General features: G+C 42.9%; 1 protein-coding gene across 1 annotated transcript in view; it reads left to right on the forward strand.

The window, feature by feature from the left end:
• CAND1 (cullin associated and neddylation dissociated 1) overlaps positions 1–17,326 on the forward strand; it is a 300,273-nt gene extending 282,947 nt beyond the window's left edge. Inside the window, exon 15 of the mRNA XM_069229173.1 lies at positions 16,562–17,326. Within this exon, the coding sequence (XP_069085274.1) occupies positions 16,562–16,786 (225 nt within the window). The 3' untranslated portion in view covers positions 16,787–17,326. The remainder of the gene's footprint in view (positions 1–16,561) is intronic.
• The last annotated feature ends 3,758 nt before the right edge of the window (positions 17,327–21,084 follow it).

The raw sequence follows: 21,084 nt of genomic DNA on the forward strand, positions 1-21,084 counted from the left end.
GAACACCAGAGCGGACAAACTCAGCCGACAGTCGATCATGAATGGTGTCTCCATCTGGAGGTGGCATAAGGTCTGTTTCAGCAGTTGACAGAGCCTTGGTTGGATCTGTTTGCCTCTGCAGAGAACACGCAGTGTCAGCAATATTGAGTGTTGGAGTTTCAAAGGCAGTTCTGCCCAGAGTTCTCAAGAAGATCAAGAACAATTGTGCCAAAGGAATCCTTGTGGCACCTGGACAGGGCATGTAGAATCTGGTATTCAGAGCTATTGAGCATGGCCATCAATCCTCCACTCAGGCTGCCCCTTCAGGAGGATCTTCTGTTGTAGCAGCAGCAGAGGCTTCTCCACGCGAACGTGTCCAGTCTCCGCCTTCTTGCGTGGAGATTGAGCGGCGACAGTTGACAGCTTTTTCCCTTCCGCCCAAAGTCTGTGCTGTTATCTTGGCAGCCAGGCATCCCTCCACCAAAACAGTATACACTTTTCGTTAGAAGAAATTTGTGGCATGGTGCACAGACAAGTCTGTTGACTGCCTTTCTGCCCCTCTTTCTGAGTTTCTCTTGTTTATACTGTTCGATGGCGTGTGTAGCTGCAGATACACATGCTGTGCACAGTCCGCCATCTGGTGTTGGGCTCGGAGTGTTACAAGTTGTTTTTCTTCGAAGAAGTCTTTTCGAGTCACGAGACCGAGGAACTCCTCCCATTTCGACTCCATTGCGCATGGGCGTCGACTCCATCTTAGATTGTTTTTTTTCCGCCATCGGGTTCGGACGTGTTCCTTTTCGCTCCGTGTTTCGGGTCGGAAAGTTAGTTAGAATCTCGGAAAAAATCGTCAGTATTGTTTGCGTTCGGTATCGGGTTAGTTAGAACAAATCGACACCGAATTTTGAAGAGCTCCGGTGGCCCTTCGGGGTTTTTTCGATCCCCGTCGGGGCCTGGTCGGCCCGGCCACGTGCGACTTCAAGGCTGATGAGACGGACCACATTCCGCTTCTGCCCAAAATGCCATAACAAGTATCCGTATACGGATCAGCATCTGGTCTGTAACTTGTGCTTGTCCCCTGAGCACAAGGAGGATACTTGTGAAGCCTGTCGAGCGTTTTGGTCGAGGAAGACGCTGAGAGACCGAAGAGCCAGGAGACTACAAATGGCGTCCACGCCGACAGGTCAAGAACGTTTCGAGGAGGAAGAAGAAGCTTTCTCCATCCGCGAGTCGGATTCTGAAGAACTCGACGCCGAAGAAACACACCAAACCGTGAGTAAAACGTCGAAAATCAATTCTCACGAGAAGTCCACAAAAGCCCAGGGGACGCCAACAGGCCATGGCTTAACCCGAAAACTAGGTGACCGATCCAAGGCACCGAGAAAGGGCATGCTGGTGTCGAAGTCATCCGACTCCGGTCGAGATACCGCCACACAGCAACCTCTGAGCCGAGACAGCGGCTCCGAGAAACTTCGGCACAGAGACAGCGGCACCAAAGAATTTCGGCACCGAGACACCACGCCGAAAACAAAGAAGGTTTCTTCGGAGCCTAAAAAGACTTCCGAAAAGGTTTCGGTTCCGAAACATCCAGCCTCGGAGCCGAAAACTAGTTCCTATACAGAGGAACAAGGATTAACCTCCCAATTACATAGATTTGGAGAGGAGCTTCAAGCTGTAGAGCCTGACTACACGCAAAGAAGGCTTCATATTCATGAGGACACAGGGAAGATAACCACTCTTCCCCCAATCAAAATAAAAAGGAAACTTGCCTTTCAACAAAAGGACAAGCAACCACAGGCAAAAGTGGCAAGGAAAACAACCCCGCCACCGTCTCCACCACCATCAACACATGCATCACCAGCAACAACTCCACCATACTACAATGAGTCAGGATGATCCTGATGCATGGGACCTTTACGATGCTCCTGTGTCTGACAACAGCCCAGACTCCTACCTCACAAAACAGTCACCACCTGAGGACAGTACATCCTACACACAGGTGGTCGCAAGGGCAGCCGAATTTCACAACGTCACCTTACATTCTGAACCAATTGAGGATGACTTTCTGTTTAACACCCTATCCTCCACCCATAGCCAGTACCAAAGCCTTCCCATGCTCCCAGGAATGCTAAGACATTCAAAACAAATATTTCAGGATCCAGTTAAAGGCAGAGCCATAACTCCATGGGTGGAGAAAAAGTACAAGCCACCGCCAACAGATCCAATCTATATTACAACACAACTAACACCAGACTCAGTAGTTGTCGGGGCAGCTCGTAAGAGAGCCAACTCTCATACCTCAGGAGACGCACCACCTCCAGACAAAGAGAGCCGCAAATTTGATGCTGCGGGAAAAAGGGTTGCAGCACAAGCAGCAAATCAATGGCGTATTGCCAATTCACAAGCACTTTTGGCAAGATACGACAGAGCTCATTGGGATGAAATGCAACATTTCATCGAACACTTACCCAAGGAGTTCCAAAAAAGAGCGCAACAGGTGGTAGAAGAGGAACAAAGTATCTCAAATAATCAGATACGGTCTTCCATGGATGCAGCAGACACAGCTGCAAGGACAATAAACACTGCAATCACGATACGAAGGCACGCATGGCTGCGCACTTCAGGGTTCAAGCCGGAAATCCAACAAGCTGTGCTCAATATGCCATTTAATGAACAGCAATTGTTTGGGCCGGAGGTGGACACTGCCATTGAGAAACTCAAAAAAGACACCGATACAGCCAAAGCCATGGGCGCACTCTACTCCCCGCAGAGCAGAGGCACATTTCGAAAAACACCTTTTAGGGGAGGGTTTCAAGGTCAACCCACAGAAACCACAACCTCACAAACAAGGCCTACTTACCAGGGTCAATATCAAAGGGGAGGTTTTCGGGGGCAATATAGAGGGGGCCAATTCCCAAGAAATCGAGGAAAATTCCAAGGCCCCAAAACTCCTCAAAATAAACAGTGACTCACAAGTCACACAACCCCATCACATAACACCTGTGGGGGGGAAGACTAAGCCAATTTTACAAACTTTGGGAGGAAATAACAACAGACACCTGGGTCTTAGCAATTATCCAGCATGGTTATTGCATAGAATTTCACCAATTCCCTCCAAACGTCCCACCGAAAACACACAATGTCAAAACAACATATAGATCTTCTAGGACTAGAAGTTCAAGCATTGCTACAAAAGGACGCAATAGAATTAGTGCCAAATCTACAAAAAAAACACAGGAGTTTACTCACTGTGCTTTCTAATACCCAAAAAGGACAAAACTGAGACCAATACTAGATCTCAGAACACTAAATACCTACATCAAATCAGACCACTTTCACATGGTCACGTTACAAGACGTAATCCCACTGCTCAAACAGCAAGATTACATGACAACATTAGATCTAAAAGATGCGTATTATCATATACCAATACATCCTTCACACAGGAAATACCTAAGGTTCGTATTCCAAGGAATTCATTACCAATTCAAAGTGTTGCCATTCGGAATAACAACTGCGCCAAGAGTTTTTACAAAATGCCTGGCAGTAGTAGCTGCACATATCAGAAGGCAGCAAATACATGTGTTCCCGTACTTAGACGACTGGTTAATCAAAACCAACACGCTAAGACAATGTTCACAGCACACAAACTACGTCATACAGACCCTTCACAGGCTAGGTTTCTCGATCAACTACGCAAAGTCACACCTTTTGCCGTGTCAAACACAGCAATACTTAGGAGCGACAATCAACACAGCAAAAGGGATTGCCACTCCAAGTCCACAAAGGGTTCAAACATTTCACAAGGTAATACAGGCCATGTATCCAACACAAAAGATACAAGTCAAAATGGTAATGAAACTCCTAGGCATGATGTCTTCATGCATAGCCATTGTCCCAAACGCAAGATTGCACATGCGGCCCTTACAACAGTGCCTAGCATCACAATGGTCACAAGCACAGGGTCAACTTCTAGATCTGGTGTTGATAGACCGCCAAACATACATCTCGCTTCTATGGTGGAACAGTACAAATTTAAACCGAGGGCGGCCTTTCCAAGACCCAGTGCCACAATACGTCATAACGACGGATGCTTCCATGACAGGGTGGGGAGCACACCTCAATCAACACAGCATCCAAGGACAATGGGACATACATCAGAGGCAGTTTCACATAAATCACTTAGAACTGTTAGCAGTATTTCTAGCGCTGAAAGCATTTCAACCCATAATAACCCAAAAATACATTCTTGTCAAAACAGACAACATGACAACAATGTATTATCTAAACAAACAAGGAGGGACACACTCGACACAGTTGTGCCTCCTAACACAAAAAATATGGCATTGGGCGATTCACAACCACATTCGCCTAATAGCACAATTTATTCCAGGGATTCAGAACCAGTTGGCAGACAATCTCTCTCGAGATCACCAACAAACCCACGAATGGGAAATTCACCCCCAAATACTAAACAATTACTTTCAAATTTGCAACAAAAGAAAACTCAAAATGCCAAAACTTCGCATCCAGGTACCCACAAGATCAATCCCAAGGCAATGCTCTATGGATGAACTGGTCAGGGATATTTGCGTACGCTTTTCCCCCTCTCCCTCTCCTTCCATATCTAGTAAACGGGTTGAGTCAAAACAAACTCAAACTCATACTAATAGCACCAACATGGGCAAGGCAACCTTGGTACACAACACTACTAGACCTTTCAGTAGTACCTCATGTCAAACTACCCAACAGACCAGATCTGTTAACACAACACAAACAACAGATCCGACATCCAAATCCAGCATCGTTGAATCTAGCAATTTGGATCCTGAAATTTGGCTCCTGAAATCCTAGAATTCAGGCACTTAGACCTCACACAGGAATGTATGGAGGTCATAAAACAAGCTAGAAAACCTACCACTAGACACTGCTATGCAAATAAGTGGAAAAGATTTGTTTATTACTGCCATAATAATCAAATTCAACCTTTACACGCATCTGCAAAAGAAATAGTAGGATACTTACTACATTTGCAAAAATCTAACCTAGCTTTCTCTTCCATTAAAATACATCTTACGGCAATTTCTGCTTACCTACAAATTAGGCACTCAATTTCATTGTTTAGGATATCAGTCATAAAGGCGTTTATGGAAGGCCTAAAGAGAATTATACCACCAAGAACACCACCAGTTCCTTCATGGAACCTCAACATTGTCCTAACACGACTCATGGGTCCACCTTTTGAGCCCATGCACTCTTGTGAAATGCAATACTTAACGTGGAAAGTTGCATTTTTAATTGCCATCACATCTCTAAGAAGAGTGAGTGAGATTCAAGCATTTACCATTGAAGAACCATTTATTCAAATACACAAAAATAAAGTCGTTCTACGGACCAATCCTAAATTTTTACCAAAAGTAATCTCACCGTTCCACCTAAATCAAACGGTAGAATTACCAGTGTTCTTCCCACAGCCAGATTCGGTAGCCGAAAGAGCACTACATACATTAGACATCAAAAGAGCACTAATGTACTACATTGACAGAACAAAACTAATTCGAAAGACAAAACAATTATTTATCGCCTTTCAAAAACCTCATACAGGAAATCCAATTTCAAAACAAGGCATTGCTAGATGGATAGTTAAGTGCATTCAAACCTGCTATCTTAAAGCTAAAAGAGAACTGCCTATTACACCAAAGGCACACTCAACCAGAAAGAAAGGTGCTACCATGGCCTTTCTAGGAAATATCCCAATGAACGAAATATGTAAGGCAGCAACATGGTCTACGCCTCATACATTTACCAAGCACTACTGTGTAGATGTGCTAACTGCACAACAAGCAACAGTAGGTCAAGCTGTATTAAGAACATTATTTCAAACTACTTCAACTCCTACAGGCTGAACCACCGCTTTTGGGGAGATAACTGCTTACTAGTCTATGCACAGCATGTGTATCTGCAGCTACACATGCCATCAAACGGAAAATGTCACTTACCCAGTGTACATCTGTTCGTGGCATTAGTCGCTGCAGATTCACATGCGCCCACCCGCCTCCCCGGGAGCCTGTAGCCGTTTAGAAGTAGATCTTAAACATTTGTACATTTGTAAATATATTACTTAAAACTTTATTATGTACATACGCATTCACTCCATTGCATGGGCACTATTACTAGCATACACAACTCCTACCTCACCCTCTGTGGGCAAAACAATCTAAGATGGAGTCGACGCCCATGCGCAATGGAGTCGAAATGGGAGGAGTCCCTCGGTCTCATGACTCGAAAAGACTTCTTCGAAGAAAAACAACTTGTAACACTCCGAGCCCAACACCAGATGGCGGACTGTGCACAGCATGTGAATCTGCAGCGACTAATGCCACGAACAGATGTACACTGGGTAAGTGACATTTTCCTTCTCTGGCCCAGCAGGGCTCCGCTGGTGGCACTCTCAAAGGTTACTTATCTACTATCTCTGTGTTTTTGAGGTTGCCTGATCAACCTTCTTTGCTTAAGTCTCAAATTGTAAATAGGTTCCTTAAAGGCCTTTCTCATAGGTTTTCTTCATCCCCATTCATTGTACCCCAGTGGGATTTGAATTTGGTTCTGATATTCCAAATGTGCACTCCTTATGAGCCTCTCGGATTTTCACCTTGAAAACAGTCTTCCTTGTGACCATTACGTCTGACCGAAGGGTGAGTGAGCTGCAGGCATTGTCATCTAAGCCACCCTACATTTCTGTCTAACCTGACAAAGTGGTGCTTTGCACTAGGGCTTTTTTGCCAACAGTGGTCATGCCCTTTCATGTAGGCCAATCCATCACCTTTCGTACATTTTGCGCTCTCCCACGTTCTTCTAAGAAAGAGGAGAGACTCCACTACCTGAACGGAAAGAGCATTGGCCTTCTACTGAGATCGTATAAGAGTTCCAGGCGAATTATCAATTCATTGTATGTTATGTGGGTGTGAATAAAGGTTGGGCAGTGCAGAAGTGGACCATCTCTCAATGGGTCGTACTCTATTAAAATCTGCTACGCACTGGCCAAGAAGCAACCACCTGAACATTTGCTTGCTCATTCTGCTAGAGCAACAGGTGTGACCACTGCGTTAGCATGGGAGTTCCAGTCCTTGATATCTATTGGGGGCAAAGTGGACAACCTTGCACACATTGACCAAACACTACTGCTTGGACAGTCTGTTTCATAGGGATGGTTACTTTGCTCGTTCGGTCCTGTAGGACGTTTGATCTTTGTTCATAGACCCACCTCGGGGGATGGTATTGCTTGTGTAGTTTTTTTGAAAAGGTAAGAAATCTGCAACTTGAAGTCTCTGTTAGCTGGACAAGTTTCTTACCTTCAGTAATGCCTGTCTGGTAGAGACATTCTAGTTGCAGATGCGTTCTTTATGAAGCATTCGTTCTGCATGGTAGCGTGAGTGAAGATGTGTTGCAGCTGTTGCTGAGAAGAAATTTATTGAATCACTAGTTCTCAAAATGCCTACATCCACATACCCATCCACTTCAAGCATCAGAAGTTTCTAAAATTCTAGGTAGCCAGTCAACATCGCTCCCGTTTGGCCTTAAATCACCTCTGGAAATATTCCTGAACTGTATGACACCATTATTGCAGTATCTTTGGCAATTGCCATCTGATATACTCAAATGTAGACAATTGGTAAGACTTGACCATGTCTTCATACGCCACAGAAAACTTGGCAGCTGCTTGTGTCAGAATATTTAAGACACTGAGGCGTACTCTGAACACGGAGAAATCACTCACACACTTTTCTTTCTTGATTGCCTTCCTGGACATCAAAGAAATTTAGGGCTTACCCTTCACAAGAAAGACAATGAATTCTGACTGTTAACAGGCCTGGTCTAAAAACAGCCAAAACCAGGCACAGGTGCAAAGTGCACCTACTGAATCTACAACTGGACATAGTGTATTGCTATATATGTATATTCTTCTGGCTCTGAATGTGCCCAGTACAATGAGGGGACAGACATTGTGCATAAATATCATGCTCCCTTGATCTAAATTCAGGTTACAATGGAAATAAAAATGCTTTTCCAAGGTGGAAGTCTAAAAAGAACTAGTGTGAGCCTGTCATTCCTTCCACCTCATCCAAATTGTTATAACAGATGCCTCTGTGGAGTGTTTGGGAGCAAATCTCCGAGAGCAGCCTGCAAGGGGGCTGAGGCCCAGTCAAGAAGCAATCCATCACTTTATTGTGATGGGACTGGGTGTCAACCAGGAAAGGTCTAGATTCTTTACTAGCCAGAGTACTTTACCTATTGGTTAAAGTAGCTAGGATGGAGAAGATCACAGGTATGTCCTAAGTACTTTCTGAGGACCTTTTAATGTCTGTAGCACTGGTGAATACAGCACTGGATTTCTTTGAAGGCGGAGAATGTTCCTAGACCAGACTAGAGTGTTACACAGATTTTCTCAGTTTTACTAATGAGGATTGCCATGAAAGGGAATGCAACGACCCTTTGAAGAGTGTTTGACACGTGGGAAAAGCCAAAGCTGGACATGTTATGACAAGAATAAAGAAGATATCAATATGGATAACCACAGGCAGGATCATGGGAAAATGCATTTTGGAGCATGTGGCCAGGCACATCTACTTTTTTCCTCAACCATTGTCAGAGGATATTTGTGAAGCTGAAACAAGAACCAAGTGGATGACTCTAATACCTCCTAGGTGATAAGATAATTCTGTCTCACCTTGTGGAACTGCCACCCATTCCACTGGGCCCACCGATTAACCTCTTCTCTTGATACCCATGGATAATTCCTGCTTCGTGACCTAGTATCTTTGTAATTTATCAGCTTGGCTCCTAAAACCAGTGAATTGTTCAATATAGGCATCCCCGATGACTATAGAGACATTCTTGCTTAAGGCACTGTTTACAAGACGTATATACAGATAATTGGAAAACGTTTTGCTTTCTGGACTGCATCCTCTCCCAGTAAGTCCTCCTCACCTCTTACCTGGACTACTTGAAATTGCTGTAGCCGAGAAATACAGAGGCAAGAAGATGAGGAAACGCCTGACATCTTCGGTATCCAAGACACCATGTGGGACAAAGAACAGGAGCAGGATAACCAGGAGGCTACTGCTGCGAAGAGGAGACTGTTTCCATTTAAGACTCAGCCCGAGGCTGAAATGACTCATGAAATGCAGGAAATTCCTCCAGGCCAACAGTGAGTAAACAGACACCTACTCCGTCCAAAAAAACGCAAGTTTGGGAGTAAAGGCGATCGAGCTGCCACTGCCTTCTGGCCATGGCAGGCATTGAAAGACTTTTTCGGATGCCCTGCCCTCATACTCGACACCGAAACCTAAATCAAAGATAACCACTTCCACCCCGAGCCGAACACCATTGGCTCAGGTTCGCGGCCCACTGTTTCAGCATCAAAAAGAGTGCTTGCCTCAGCTCAGACAACTTCGGCATCCAAAATTAAAAGTGCTTTGGCACTGAAAAAACTTGAACCCAAACTCTATGAGCCGAAAATATCAACAGAAAAACAAAAAATGAAGCAATGTCTCCAAGTTAAGCAGTTGCAGCTTCATATCCAGCCATAAACGGGGAGACTTCTGGTTAAAACTGCTGTTTCCACTCCCTCCAAGCAACAGCTCACTTTTGAGGAGGCCTTAGAAACACCTACACCTCCAATTAAACACAGGAGAATAGACAAGAACTTGGAAGAGGTTCAGTCATCTCTGCCTATATCTCCACTAACCACTCCACCACTGCCGTAAACTCCTTCTACACAGCATTCTCAGGGTGACCCTTTAGATATTTCTCCGGAAGGCTCACCTCATTCCTTGCACGATAATCAGGACACGGGGATAGACACAGCACACTTTCATGGCGATATAGACCGTTGATCTCAGTATGACGTAGGCACATTCACTGATACAGATACGGAGGCTTACCTAGCTAGACCTTCACCACCTGATGACACCACTTCTTTTCAAGAAATAGTGGGGAGAGCAGCTACATACCACCAGTACCCCTCCATAGAAGATGATTTTTTAATTTGAGACGCCAGAATGCATGGCTGCGTATTTCCGGAGTCAAACAGATCGATAAAGAGCATCTTTTTGGTCTGCAAGTAGATCAGGTGTTAGAAAAGGTGAAAAAGGGGAATGAAGTGGCAAAATGCATGGGAGCACTTCAACATCCTGCTTCTTGTGGTCCTTTTCGTAGGCCACAATACAAACCCGCCTCTAAATCGTCAAGTGAAGCAGCATTACCATCATACAGTAAAGGTCAGCCACACACATTTTCATACGTTTTTACAGGGGTTCATATAGGGGAAACAACTATATGGATAGAGGTAATACACCCTCCCCTCGATCCTCTGCCACTGTCTCTAAACATTGACTCACTCCATCTTCCCTCCGATTACCAAACACCTGTAGGAGGGCGCCTTCAGTTATTTCTCACAAATTGACAAGAAATTGCAACAGATCAATGGGTGTTGGATATTATCTAACTTGGTTACTGTCTGGATCTCAGTTCCACACCTCCAAACATCCCACCTTGCTGTCACAAAATTTCACAGTATATCATCACTCTCCTCAAACAAGTAAAGTCTTCACTAGAAAAAGGGGCAATAGAACCAGTTCCTATTCAACATCAAGGACACAGAATGTATTCCATTTATTTTATCATACCCAAGAAAGATGACTCTCTAAGACCCTTCCTAGATCTCAGACATTTAAACCATTACATTATATCAGAACATCTTATGTTATCACACTGCAAGATGTGCAAAGCCCTGCTACAGCGGGCGCCTTTCTATTCGCTCTAAATCTAAATGACGCCTATTTTCATATTCCTACACACCCAGCACACCGCAAGTATCTCAGATATATCATAGGACAACATTACCAGTTCAAGTTGCTCCCATTCGGAGTCTCCACGGCACCAAGTGTTTACAAATGCCTCGTGGTGGTAGCAGCTCACCTGTGCAGGCAGAAAATTCATATGTACCCATACCTACACAACTGGGTCATCAAAGCAGCTCTCTCAATGTCTCAGTCACATTCAAGCCAGAATAGAGTTGCTTCAGCAATTGGGATTCACAGTCAATTTCAAAAGTCGCATCTCACCTCACTTAAGGTACAGCCTTACCTTGGGCCCATAATCCATATTCTACTGGGCATAGAGTACCCAAATACAGCAAGAATGAACTTTCAAACACAGCTTCTTCACTTTCGCCTCAATCAACAAGTCACAGTGAAATCAATCATGATACTTCTGAGAATGATGGCTTCTAGCATTGCAATAGTGCTACATTCACCTCTTAACATGCGCCTGTTGCAGGAATGTCTATGACGCCAATAGTCTCTGGTACAGGGTCATTTACAGGATCTAGTGTTGGTAGACAACTGCACCTTTCTGCAATGGTGGAACAAAAAGAACTTCTTGAATGGGTGGCTATTTCTGGTCCCTGTTTCACAGGTAATTCTGACAATGGACGCTTCCCGATTTTTTTTTTTTGGGGGGGGGGGGGATATCACCTCTAAGACCTCACTATACAGTGTCTTTGTGATCACACTCACTCTTGCACATCAACCTTCTAGAGTTACTAGCTGTTTATCTAGCACTCCAGGCCTTTGTGATGCGTCTTACCAACAAAGTAGTCCTCATCTGCACAGATAGGACAATCATCTTTTATCTGCACAAACGGGGGGGGTAAACTCACTACGGTTGTATCACCTTACACAGACTATTTGGCACTGGGCTATTCGCCACAACAATTTCCTGTTAGCGGAACACCTGCCATGATCGCACAACAATTTTGCTTACCTCCTCAGTAGGATGCAGCAACAAGTCCACAAGTGGGACCTCCACCCCAGAAATCTCCAACCCTACTTCCAAAAGTGGGATTTCCAGACATAAATCTATTTGCAGCACAGGAAAATGCAAAATGCCCATACTTCGCCTCCAGGTTCCCACACCCTCAATCCAACGGCAATGCTCTATGGATGAACTGGTCAGGGATATTTGCCTATACTTTTCCTCATCTCTCTCCCGTATGTTTCGGAAGCTCAGGCAAACTTCTCTCACACTAATCCTTGTGGCACCCACATGGGCAAGACAACCATGGCTCACCACTCTGCTGAACCTGTCAGTAGCGCCTCACGAGAAGCTTCCCCTCGACCTGGACAGTCTCATTCAGAACCAAGATCAGATCAGGCATTCAAATCCCAAGGAGTTGAATCTTGCAGTTTGGCTCCTGAAGTCATACAATTTGGGTATTTAAATCGATCTCAAGAATGTATGGGCATTCTTAAAGAAGCACACAGATCAACCACTAGAGCATGGTATGCAGCAAAGTGGAGACATGTTGTTCACAAAAAACTGGGATCCTTTCCAAGTGTTGGTACAAAATATAATTTTGTATCTTCTCTATTTTCAAAAAGCAAAGCTGCCATATACCTTTATAAGAGTACATGTAGAAGCCATAGCTGCTTGTCTTCAAAACTGAGTACATTATTCTCTTTTCAAAATCCCTGTCATAAAGGCTTTTATGGAAGGGCTAAAAAGAGTGATACTGCCTAGATTACCTCCACTGCCTTCTTGGAATTTTAATATAGTACTCAGTAGACTTATGGGACCACCTTTTAAACCACTTTGTTCAAGCCCTCTGCAGTTTCTTTTGTGGAAAGTAGCCGCCTTAGTTGCAATCACTTCCCTGAGACTTGTGAGTGAGGTCCAGGCATTAACATTACAAGAACCATTTTCTCACATACATAAAGATAAAGCGGTTCTTCACACTAACCCAAAATTTATACCATAGGTAGTGTCTGAATTCCATCTCAATCAAACTATTGAGTTGCCGGATTTTTTCTCACAATCTGACTCGGTTGCTCAAAAAGCCCTGCACATGTTAGACATCAAAAGAGTTCTTATGTTCTATATTAATAGAACTGAAACATTCGGAATGACAAAACAACTTTTTCTTTTTGCTTTTTCTCAACCACGTAAAGGTAACCCTATTACTAAATCCAGCATAGCAAGGTAGATTATGTGTCCAAACTTGTTATGCAGAACCTAAGGTCACTACCTATTACCTCTGGAGCTTAACACGTAAGAAATATGCATCTATGCCATTTCTAGGGAACATAGCTGTAGCTGACATTTGTAAGGCAGTTACATAGTCAACACCACACCCTTTCACTGAACACTATTGTGTGGATATTTGAGCATGCCAACAAGCCAACGTAGGTCAGGCAGTGCTGTGTACTCTCTTTCAAAGCTCTAACACCCACAGGCTAGCCACCACTTCTTGGGAGGCACTGCTTTACAGTCTATGCAGAGCATGTGTATCTACAGCCACACATGCCATCAAACGGAAGCTGTTACTTACCCAGTAAGCATGGTTGTGGCTGTTAGTCTTTTGATATACATTCTCATGCATAGTTATTTCACCTGCTTATTTTTACATTACACTCCATACATTACCGCCTGCGGGGAAACAATCTGAAGATGGAATTGAGGACCATGTGCATTGCCAGCAAAAGGAATACCTCGTGACTCGAAAGATTTTTTTGAACAAAAACAACTTGCAACCTTCCGGCCCCAACACTAAGTGGCGGTAGTATGCAGAGCATGTGAATCTATAGCACTACATGCCACAAACAGATGCTTACTGTTTAAGTAGCATTTTCCTTATTTACAATCCGAGCATGCTATTTAGAATTCAGCATGCTTACTGAGCACTCATCCACAATTTATTCCGAAAGCACCCACTGACTTTAACCTCTGTGAACAAATTGTACTGGAGGTTTATTTTCAGAACCCTGTAGACACAGCAGAAATATCTTGCTCATGATGTGCACAGATATCTCTAATTATATTTTGACAGTCGAAATCTGATGAGCTAGTAATGGCATTCTCTAATCCACCAAAGGGTTAGAGGACATTTCAATATGAGTAGTGGCATCCCTCACCTACTGTCAGAAAAAAAGTTTGTAGGGACATTTGCAGTGCAGTCCTCAAGACGTAAGGCAACTTCATCTGCTCTAAACGGGAGTCCCTCTTTGGGAAATCTAGTACACAGCCACATGGGGAAATGAGCCCTCTTTCACACAGCTTTGGTGCAGTAGCAGACATTCAGATTCTGAATCCGTGAAAGCTCCACTGCTGCAGAAGAAGTGTTACGTGCCTCTTACAAAAGTTCTCCAGTGTTGGTATCTTTCATAGAACCACCTACTGCCCTTCTCTCTTCCTTCTCTCTTCCCAAGTAGATTTTCCTGTCCTGTCTTGCTACCGTTATTAGACCCACACTGGGAATCGAAAGAGTTGGCCTCTAGGCTCAGAGCACTCTTAAATCATTGATTGGGTTTAGTCTTTTAAATAGAGGCCAGTGGGCTATTACATTAAACTGGTTCATAGTCTGTGTTAACCTTTGTTTTTTCAAACTGATGTTGTAAAGTTACTGTGGGACTCATCTCAACGATGGGGAATTTATGGAATAGGAGCTCAATCAGAATGATAAATAGCTTATGCACCCAAATTCAGTGTACATGCATACCATTCTAGTTGATTTTTGTTCCTGTCTAAATCTTTCACAAGCAGTTGTAGCTATCATCTAGTTAGAAGTTGCCCCTTATACATACATTTAAATACATTCCTCTTTTTTGTTTAAAGAATTTTAAAACTTTGTTCCTGGTCCTTACTAGTTGAAAGTGAGCACGTTCTGTGCAAGCAAGTGGTGTTCCCTGGTTGTTTGGGATGGTGGAACATGCAAAAGTATCTGTTGTATGAAGTTTTTTTTTTTTTATTTACAGCCATCAGACTTTTAATGGCGGAAGGAGCCAATGAACATGTCTATATTGAGTATTTGAATTAAAGTACTCCAAAATGCTGATGAATGTTTTCTTACTAAATTTCATGAGTGGCGAGAGGTCATTTGCTATAATCAAAGAATGCATGACCATAGCTCCTATTTTAAAACCGTTCAATCTTGAGTGTAAAACAATTCTGTGTACAGATGCCAGTGCATATGGTTTAGGTGCAGTGCTGTTGCAACTCCACCAGGGCAAGGAAAGAGTTATAGCTTATGCTTCAAGAACAATAAGGGGTGCCGAACAAAATTACTCAGTGATTTGAAAAAGAAACCCTAGCCTGTTCGTAGGGGGTTCAGTATTTGAGAACGTAATTCTAGGGCATGAAGTTCGAGCTGAGACGGGACCATAAACCCTTGGTGGATATTTTTTCAACCAAAAGAAGTGCGAAAACGATGCCACACCTAGCTAAATGGCTGTTTAGACTACAAGGAATTCATATTCACTCACTTACAAGGTGACAAATACGTGGAAGAATTATTAGATCAGTGATGATTCTTAGGGAAATAAAAAATTATATGGAATGAAATTTCCCGTAATCAATGGCATGGTGTATAGAGGAAAACGATTGATTGTTCCTGGTTCACTTTCCAAGAGAATAATGTCTCCATTTCATGAAGGACATGGAGGCATGTCCGCAAAGAAACTTAAGGCACGATTGGACTTCTGGTGCCCAGCCATGGATAGTGATATTGAGCGTTTTGTAACGAATTGTGTAAAATGTTTGAATAGTGATAAGTCGTGGACTGTAAGATAATCGCCCATAATTCCCATCAAGTGTCCTGAAGGTGCCTGGCAGAAACTTAGCATGGACATCTGTGGTCCTTTAAATCAACAGGGTTTGAAGGGCAGATACGCTATAGTCCTGGTTGACAACTTCTCCAAATGGCAAGAAGTTTGGCTAGTGGATGAAGTGAAACCAGAGATGGTAATTATATTTTGCTGGGAGATATTTGCAAGGAGAGGAATTCCTCAAGAAATTGTCACTGACATTGGTACCCAATTTATTTCAGAAGATATTTGAACATAAAACATCACAGAACAGCCCTCTATCATCCCACGGAGAACGTTTTGTGAAAGGGTTTAATAGAGATTTAGGAGGATATTTGCAAGTAATAGCCAAGAATGGTTTGAAGTGGAAGGAAGAGCTGAGAAACATGCTATCAAGTTATAGATGCACACCACATTCTGAGACAGTCTGTGCTATTGAGTGGTAAGAAAATCAGTAACAATAACCTCTCCTGTATGGATGAGGACTACAGAAAAAAAGGTGCAAGCCTAGTATGGTAGTCAGAAGGATAGAAGAGGAGCAAAGCAAATATTGTGAAAGACACAATATCTGATTGATCAGAGCTGCCTAAAAAAGGAAGGAAGGGGTGTGTGTCTGTGTGTGTCTTTCTCTCTTCCCCACATGCATGGAATCCCCACCAAGATTCCATTCGTTCAACGGAAAACTACTTCACTTAGTATAGGTAGTAATTACAATAAATATATAATAATAAAGGTACTTTGTAACTATAAGAATACAACATGTAGTCTCAAAACACGGGGTGGAAGGAATTATTTGTCTATTGAATACACGCTTTGTAGTCAATAAGTTCATATTAAGATTGCATTTGTATATGCCAGTCTTTCTCAGTTTAGGTAAATAGTGCCATTCATTGAATATATTGCTCCTGTTTCAAAATTGATTTTTTTTTTTTTTTTTTTTTTAGGTTAAGGCGAACTCTGTGAAACAAGAATTTGAGAAGCAGGATGAATTGAAGCGATCCGCAATGAGGGCAGTGGCTGCACTTCTAACCATTCCAGAGGCTGAGAAAAGTCCACTTATGAGTGAATTCCAGTCACAGATTAGCTCAAACCCTGAACTAGCCGCTATATTTGAAAGCATCCAGAAAGATTCATCCTCTGCCAGCCTGGAGTCTATGGACACTACTTAAATGTTTAATCTGTACAGGGACCATACAATCTAATTGAAACGGATAATGCACTGAAATGACAGGTTGAGAGAGAAAATAAAATACCTAGGCTTGACAGTGTTTCACTTTATGTACCTTACAGAGACAGTTTGGCTTTGTTCCATTGTTGCTTTCATAGCATTTATTCAATAATTGTTTCCATAACCAAAAGGTTGCAGGCCACTTTTGTTACTGTGGTTTCAGCCAGTTTTAAAATGGAAATAGGTGTTTGTATCACACAGTGTATAGACACGGATTCCGGCATCTGTTTGCCTGCTAGGGTTGAGGATTAAACTAAACGTGTTGCGTTTTCTGGCCATAAACTTTCTTTTATAATTCAATTTGTCCTTCTCGCTGTTCTCCAAAAAGAAGTTATTTTGAATAGCTTCAAACTTATTTCTTAATTTGAGCTACATGAACGATTCTAACTACCAGATAAGCCCATTGTAAGATGTATTATATTGCAGCGTGTATGATGCAGGTGAAGAAAATAGGCATAAATAAATGTCATTTTTAAAGGTGTGGGGATAGAAAATGTATGTGTTCATTTTTGCATGGCTGTGTTTACAAATCAGTATTGCAAATGCATGTGCAGATCCTTTCTAGTGCAACAGTTGCTAGCAGTGCAATTATATCTTTAACATTTTTCAGGTTCATTGGTGATAATTTGGTCAGGAACCAGGCAGAGTCGAGCTTTATATTTGTCTCTAACTGTAGCAATATAGCCATCGGGTCATTTGCCCTAAGCAAACATTGTTGTGTATAATTTGTTTTTATTTTGGGTTTGCTTAGAAGCTGATTTTTTTAAATTCCTGTTAGCCATTTTTGAAATTCAAGCTCTTCACTCCATTTGTTGCTGAGATGAAGAACACATGCATCTCCTTATAGCCTGTTTTATACATTATTTAGTTCACTTGTTTCAGACGGCATTTTACTTCGTGTTAGGTACTTTTTGTTTTTACTTTTCTTAATCTCGTGGGCTAAATTTTGAATATGAAATAGGCTATGCCTTGTAAGATGCATTAAAGCGTAAAATTATTAAAAAAAGAAATAACAAAAGCAGTAGATATTACAGCTTTTATTTTTGGTAGAACAGCTTTATGCTCTACATTTGTAGCTGAAATCTTGAGTTGGTTCACATCCTTAATCACTACCACCCTCCCTTAAATCAGATAATCATTTTTGTATATAGGGCTGGTAAATGAAATAGTTGTTAATTAATGCAGTGAAGGGAAATGGCAATATTTGAATTGCTTTTTGAAAATGTTTACTATTGTGGGTGGGGTGGGAGAGCAGATGCATATATACTCATTGTAGTCCTAGTAGGGCCAAGCATGAAGTTCTATTTAGCCTTGGTTAAGGAAATCCTGCATAACTGTTATTGAAGTGTAACAGAATCATCCTTTTTCTAATTAAAGCGGTAGCAATACACTCTGTAGTGTACATTTCTACAAAACAAATTCTGCAGGTATATTTTAAGTATCTTAGATATTTTGTTACACAAATTTCAGCACTGCAATCTGTACAACTGCGTTCATAACTCAAGTCAGTAACTGTACTTTGTGCTCATAAATGGAATAGGTTCCGCACTTTATCTTCCAGTGTGCATGCTGCTGTGCTGCTGGGTTTTTGTTTTTATACAGAAAGTTGGTATGCCAGAACGCCACTTGATGGTAAAACAAGCAACATAAAGAACCAACAACAAATCATGGGAGGGAACTGGCAAACAAGGACGTTTTTAAAATGTCCCTCCTTGTGTGAGACCCACACTTTTTTTTAGGGGTTATTCCTGGTAGAGTTTGTTAGATGAGAGAGATTTTATAAAACGCATCAGTTAATCTGATAAAGCAGTCCTAGCACTATACTGGACGCATCTTGAGTAGATTCAAATTGCCATATTTTCAAACCTTTGTAGAAATATAATTAGTTATTCTCCCCCTTAAATAAAAGGGAAGAGCTTTCCTCAGCTTAAGGGTCAAAAAAGAGAAGGCTCAGTCTCCTTCTCGAATCCTGTTTATTTGGCTAACTGTAAATAAGAAAGCTTTTGCAGACCGTAATGTTCGACAAGGAAGGTCAGTGTGGGATTTTTCATTTATGATTTGCGATACCAGCTTATGACAGGATTAATGAACCATAAAAGCAGTTTTAATCTGGATTCTTTTGTCAACTGGCAACCTATGCAAAGGTTTCAGCATAGGAGAGGCAGGCTCATTGCGTATCACATCCGTGAGCAGTCTCACAGCCCAATTTTGAATTCTCTGCACGCAAGGTAGTAGATTGTCCCAGCTATGGTGCATTGCAGTATTCAACTCTTGATATAAAAGTTGCCTGGAATACTTTCTTATGAGTTTGGGCAACACTGGAAGTTCTTCATATAACATCTTTGAGTATAACAGGAAGCCAAACCCTTATTTATCTAAATTCAGATGATTGCCAACCAATACTCCCAGGTTCTTTGCTTCTTGTACTGGTGTAGTGGAATCACCCAAAACAGTAAGCTACCAGTGGAAAGTACTGGTGATTGATACATGGAAGCACAGTTCCATCTTAATTTTGATGCATTGGCACTCATCCATTTGATCAGAGAACAAGCAGTTTTGACTCTTCCATGACCTAGACAACAATTTGAGTATCTTCTGCATATGGCAGGAGAGCTAACCCAAAACATTTACTAAGTGCTTCCAGGAGGAAAATACATGATAGAGGCATGTGTGGCTGTAAATAAACATGCTGTGCGTCCTCCTGCCATCTAGTATTGGACCCGGAGGTGCACAAGTTGTTTTTCTTTGAATAAATCTTTTGAATCACAACATATTGTGATCCTCTTGTTGGTAATGCCCACGGCATCTACTCTGTTGTTCGATTGTTTTATTTCTGCTGTCAGATTCAGACATGTGCTCCTGTGCTCTGAATCAACAGTCACGGTGCTCTTCTCAGCCTTCAGGCATTCCTCTCCCTTCATCAGTATTGTTTCTGTTTTCGTTCCTACTACTACCATCTCAAATAGACGTTGCGTCCCTCGTCCTTGCAACTCTTTGGTCATGCAGCCCCATGCGGGTTCTCCTTTCGGGGCCTCCCCCATCTAATTTTCTCCATCTTCTCTAGAATGGATTGTCTATGATAGAATGGATGCCTTCAGATACTATCCTCGCTGCCACCCAAAGTAGCGATGGACTGATTTCAATCAAACCTGTAACCTCTGCCACATGCCCAAGCACAACACGACTTCCTGCAATGCCTGCTGCTGCTTGAAGAAAACCCTCTGTGACTATAGGGCCTATTTCCTCTGTGTCATTTCTGAGCGGGGGTGACACCGCAGACCTTTTTCAGCAGCAATGACCTTGAGGGGAAACGACATGCACAGTCATTGGCCGCTGATGAGGTGTTCTTGCCCTATCCAAGTTCTAACCTAGAGATCAAGGGCATTCCGCCAATACAAGTGGTCATGAGTACAGCTCCCTACCCTTCCAACAATATTCTTGTGTCAAACAACCCTCCACAAAGTGATGTCCAGCTGCTCTTGACCCACAGAATTGTGCTTCTGGGCCACCACTGCCATCGGGCCATGGTCTGCACTGAACCTCTTAGTGGGACTCGATGAGTAGCTTTGGCTCAATGCAGAACAAAAACCATCAAAGTCTGCACTGCCTGATCCCGCTTTGGCCCCGACTCAGCTGTTGGAATGGAAATCGGCATTGGCTCTGAAGCCCTCGGTGCCTACAACAGTTGAACCGATCTTGCTGATGCTCCAGGAGTAGATCAACACTCGACAACAGCACCTTGTGATACATCCCCGCTTGGGCCAGATCCTCACCCGTCCACATGTAACTGCCCACAAATGCCAGCTGAGCTTGATGTCCCTAGTCCAGCAAAACACAGTAGGAAGTCGAGCAAGATCATCAGCGCTATGCCAGACATTGAGTCCCCACCGCCCCCTCGTTCTCCACCAAGACGTCGGTGTTCTCACCTGACTCCCTTTTACATACACCTCAGGGGGTCCTGTTCTCAGAAACAGGGTAACACAGGAGGAGGGGGAATGCGCAAAGTACATCCCCCTCATGGTGATGGTTGGGATTCATGACATGAACCCTCCAGGGGACACTGATCCTGGCTTGTACCCAGCTCACTTGTCCCCTCCTGATGACTTCACATCTTATCAGGAGCTGGGAGCCTGTGCAGCACCTTACCACAAGGTCGGTATGCATGCCAACCTCATAGAAGACTTCCTTTTCAAGTCCCTCTCCACCACTCACTGTTCCACCCAGTATTTGCTTATGCTC

The sequence above is a fragment of the Pleurodeles waltl genome, chromosome 4_1, assembly GCF_031143425.1.
Source record: "Pleurodeles waltl isolate 20211129_DDA chromosome 4_1, aPleWal1.hap1.20221129, whole genome shotgun sequence".
In the NCBI taxonomy this organism is placed as follows: Eukaryota; Metazoa; Chordata; class Amphibia; order Caudata; family Salamandridae; genus Pleurodeles; species Pleurodeles waltl.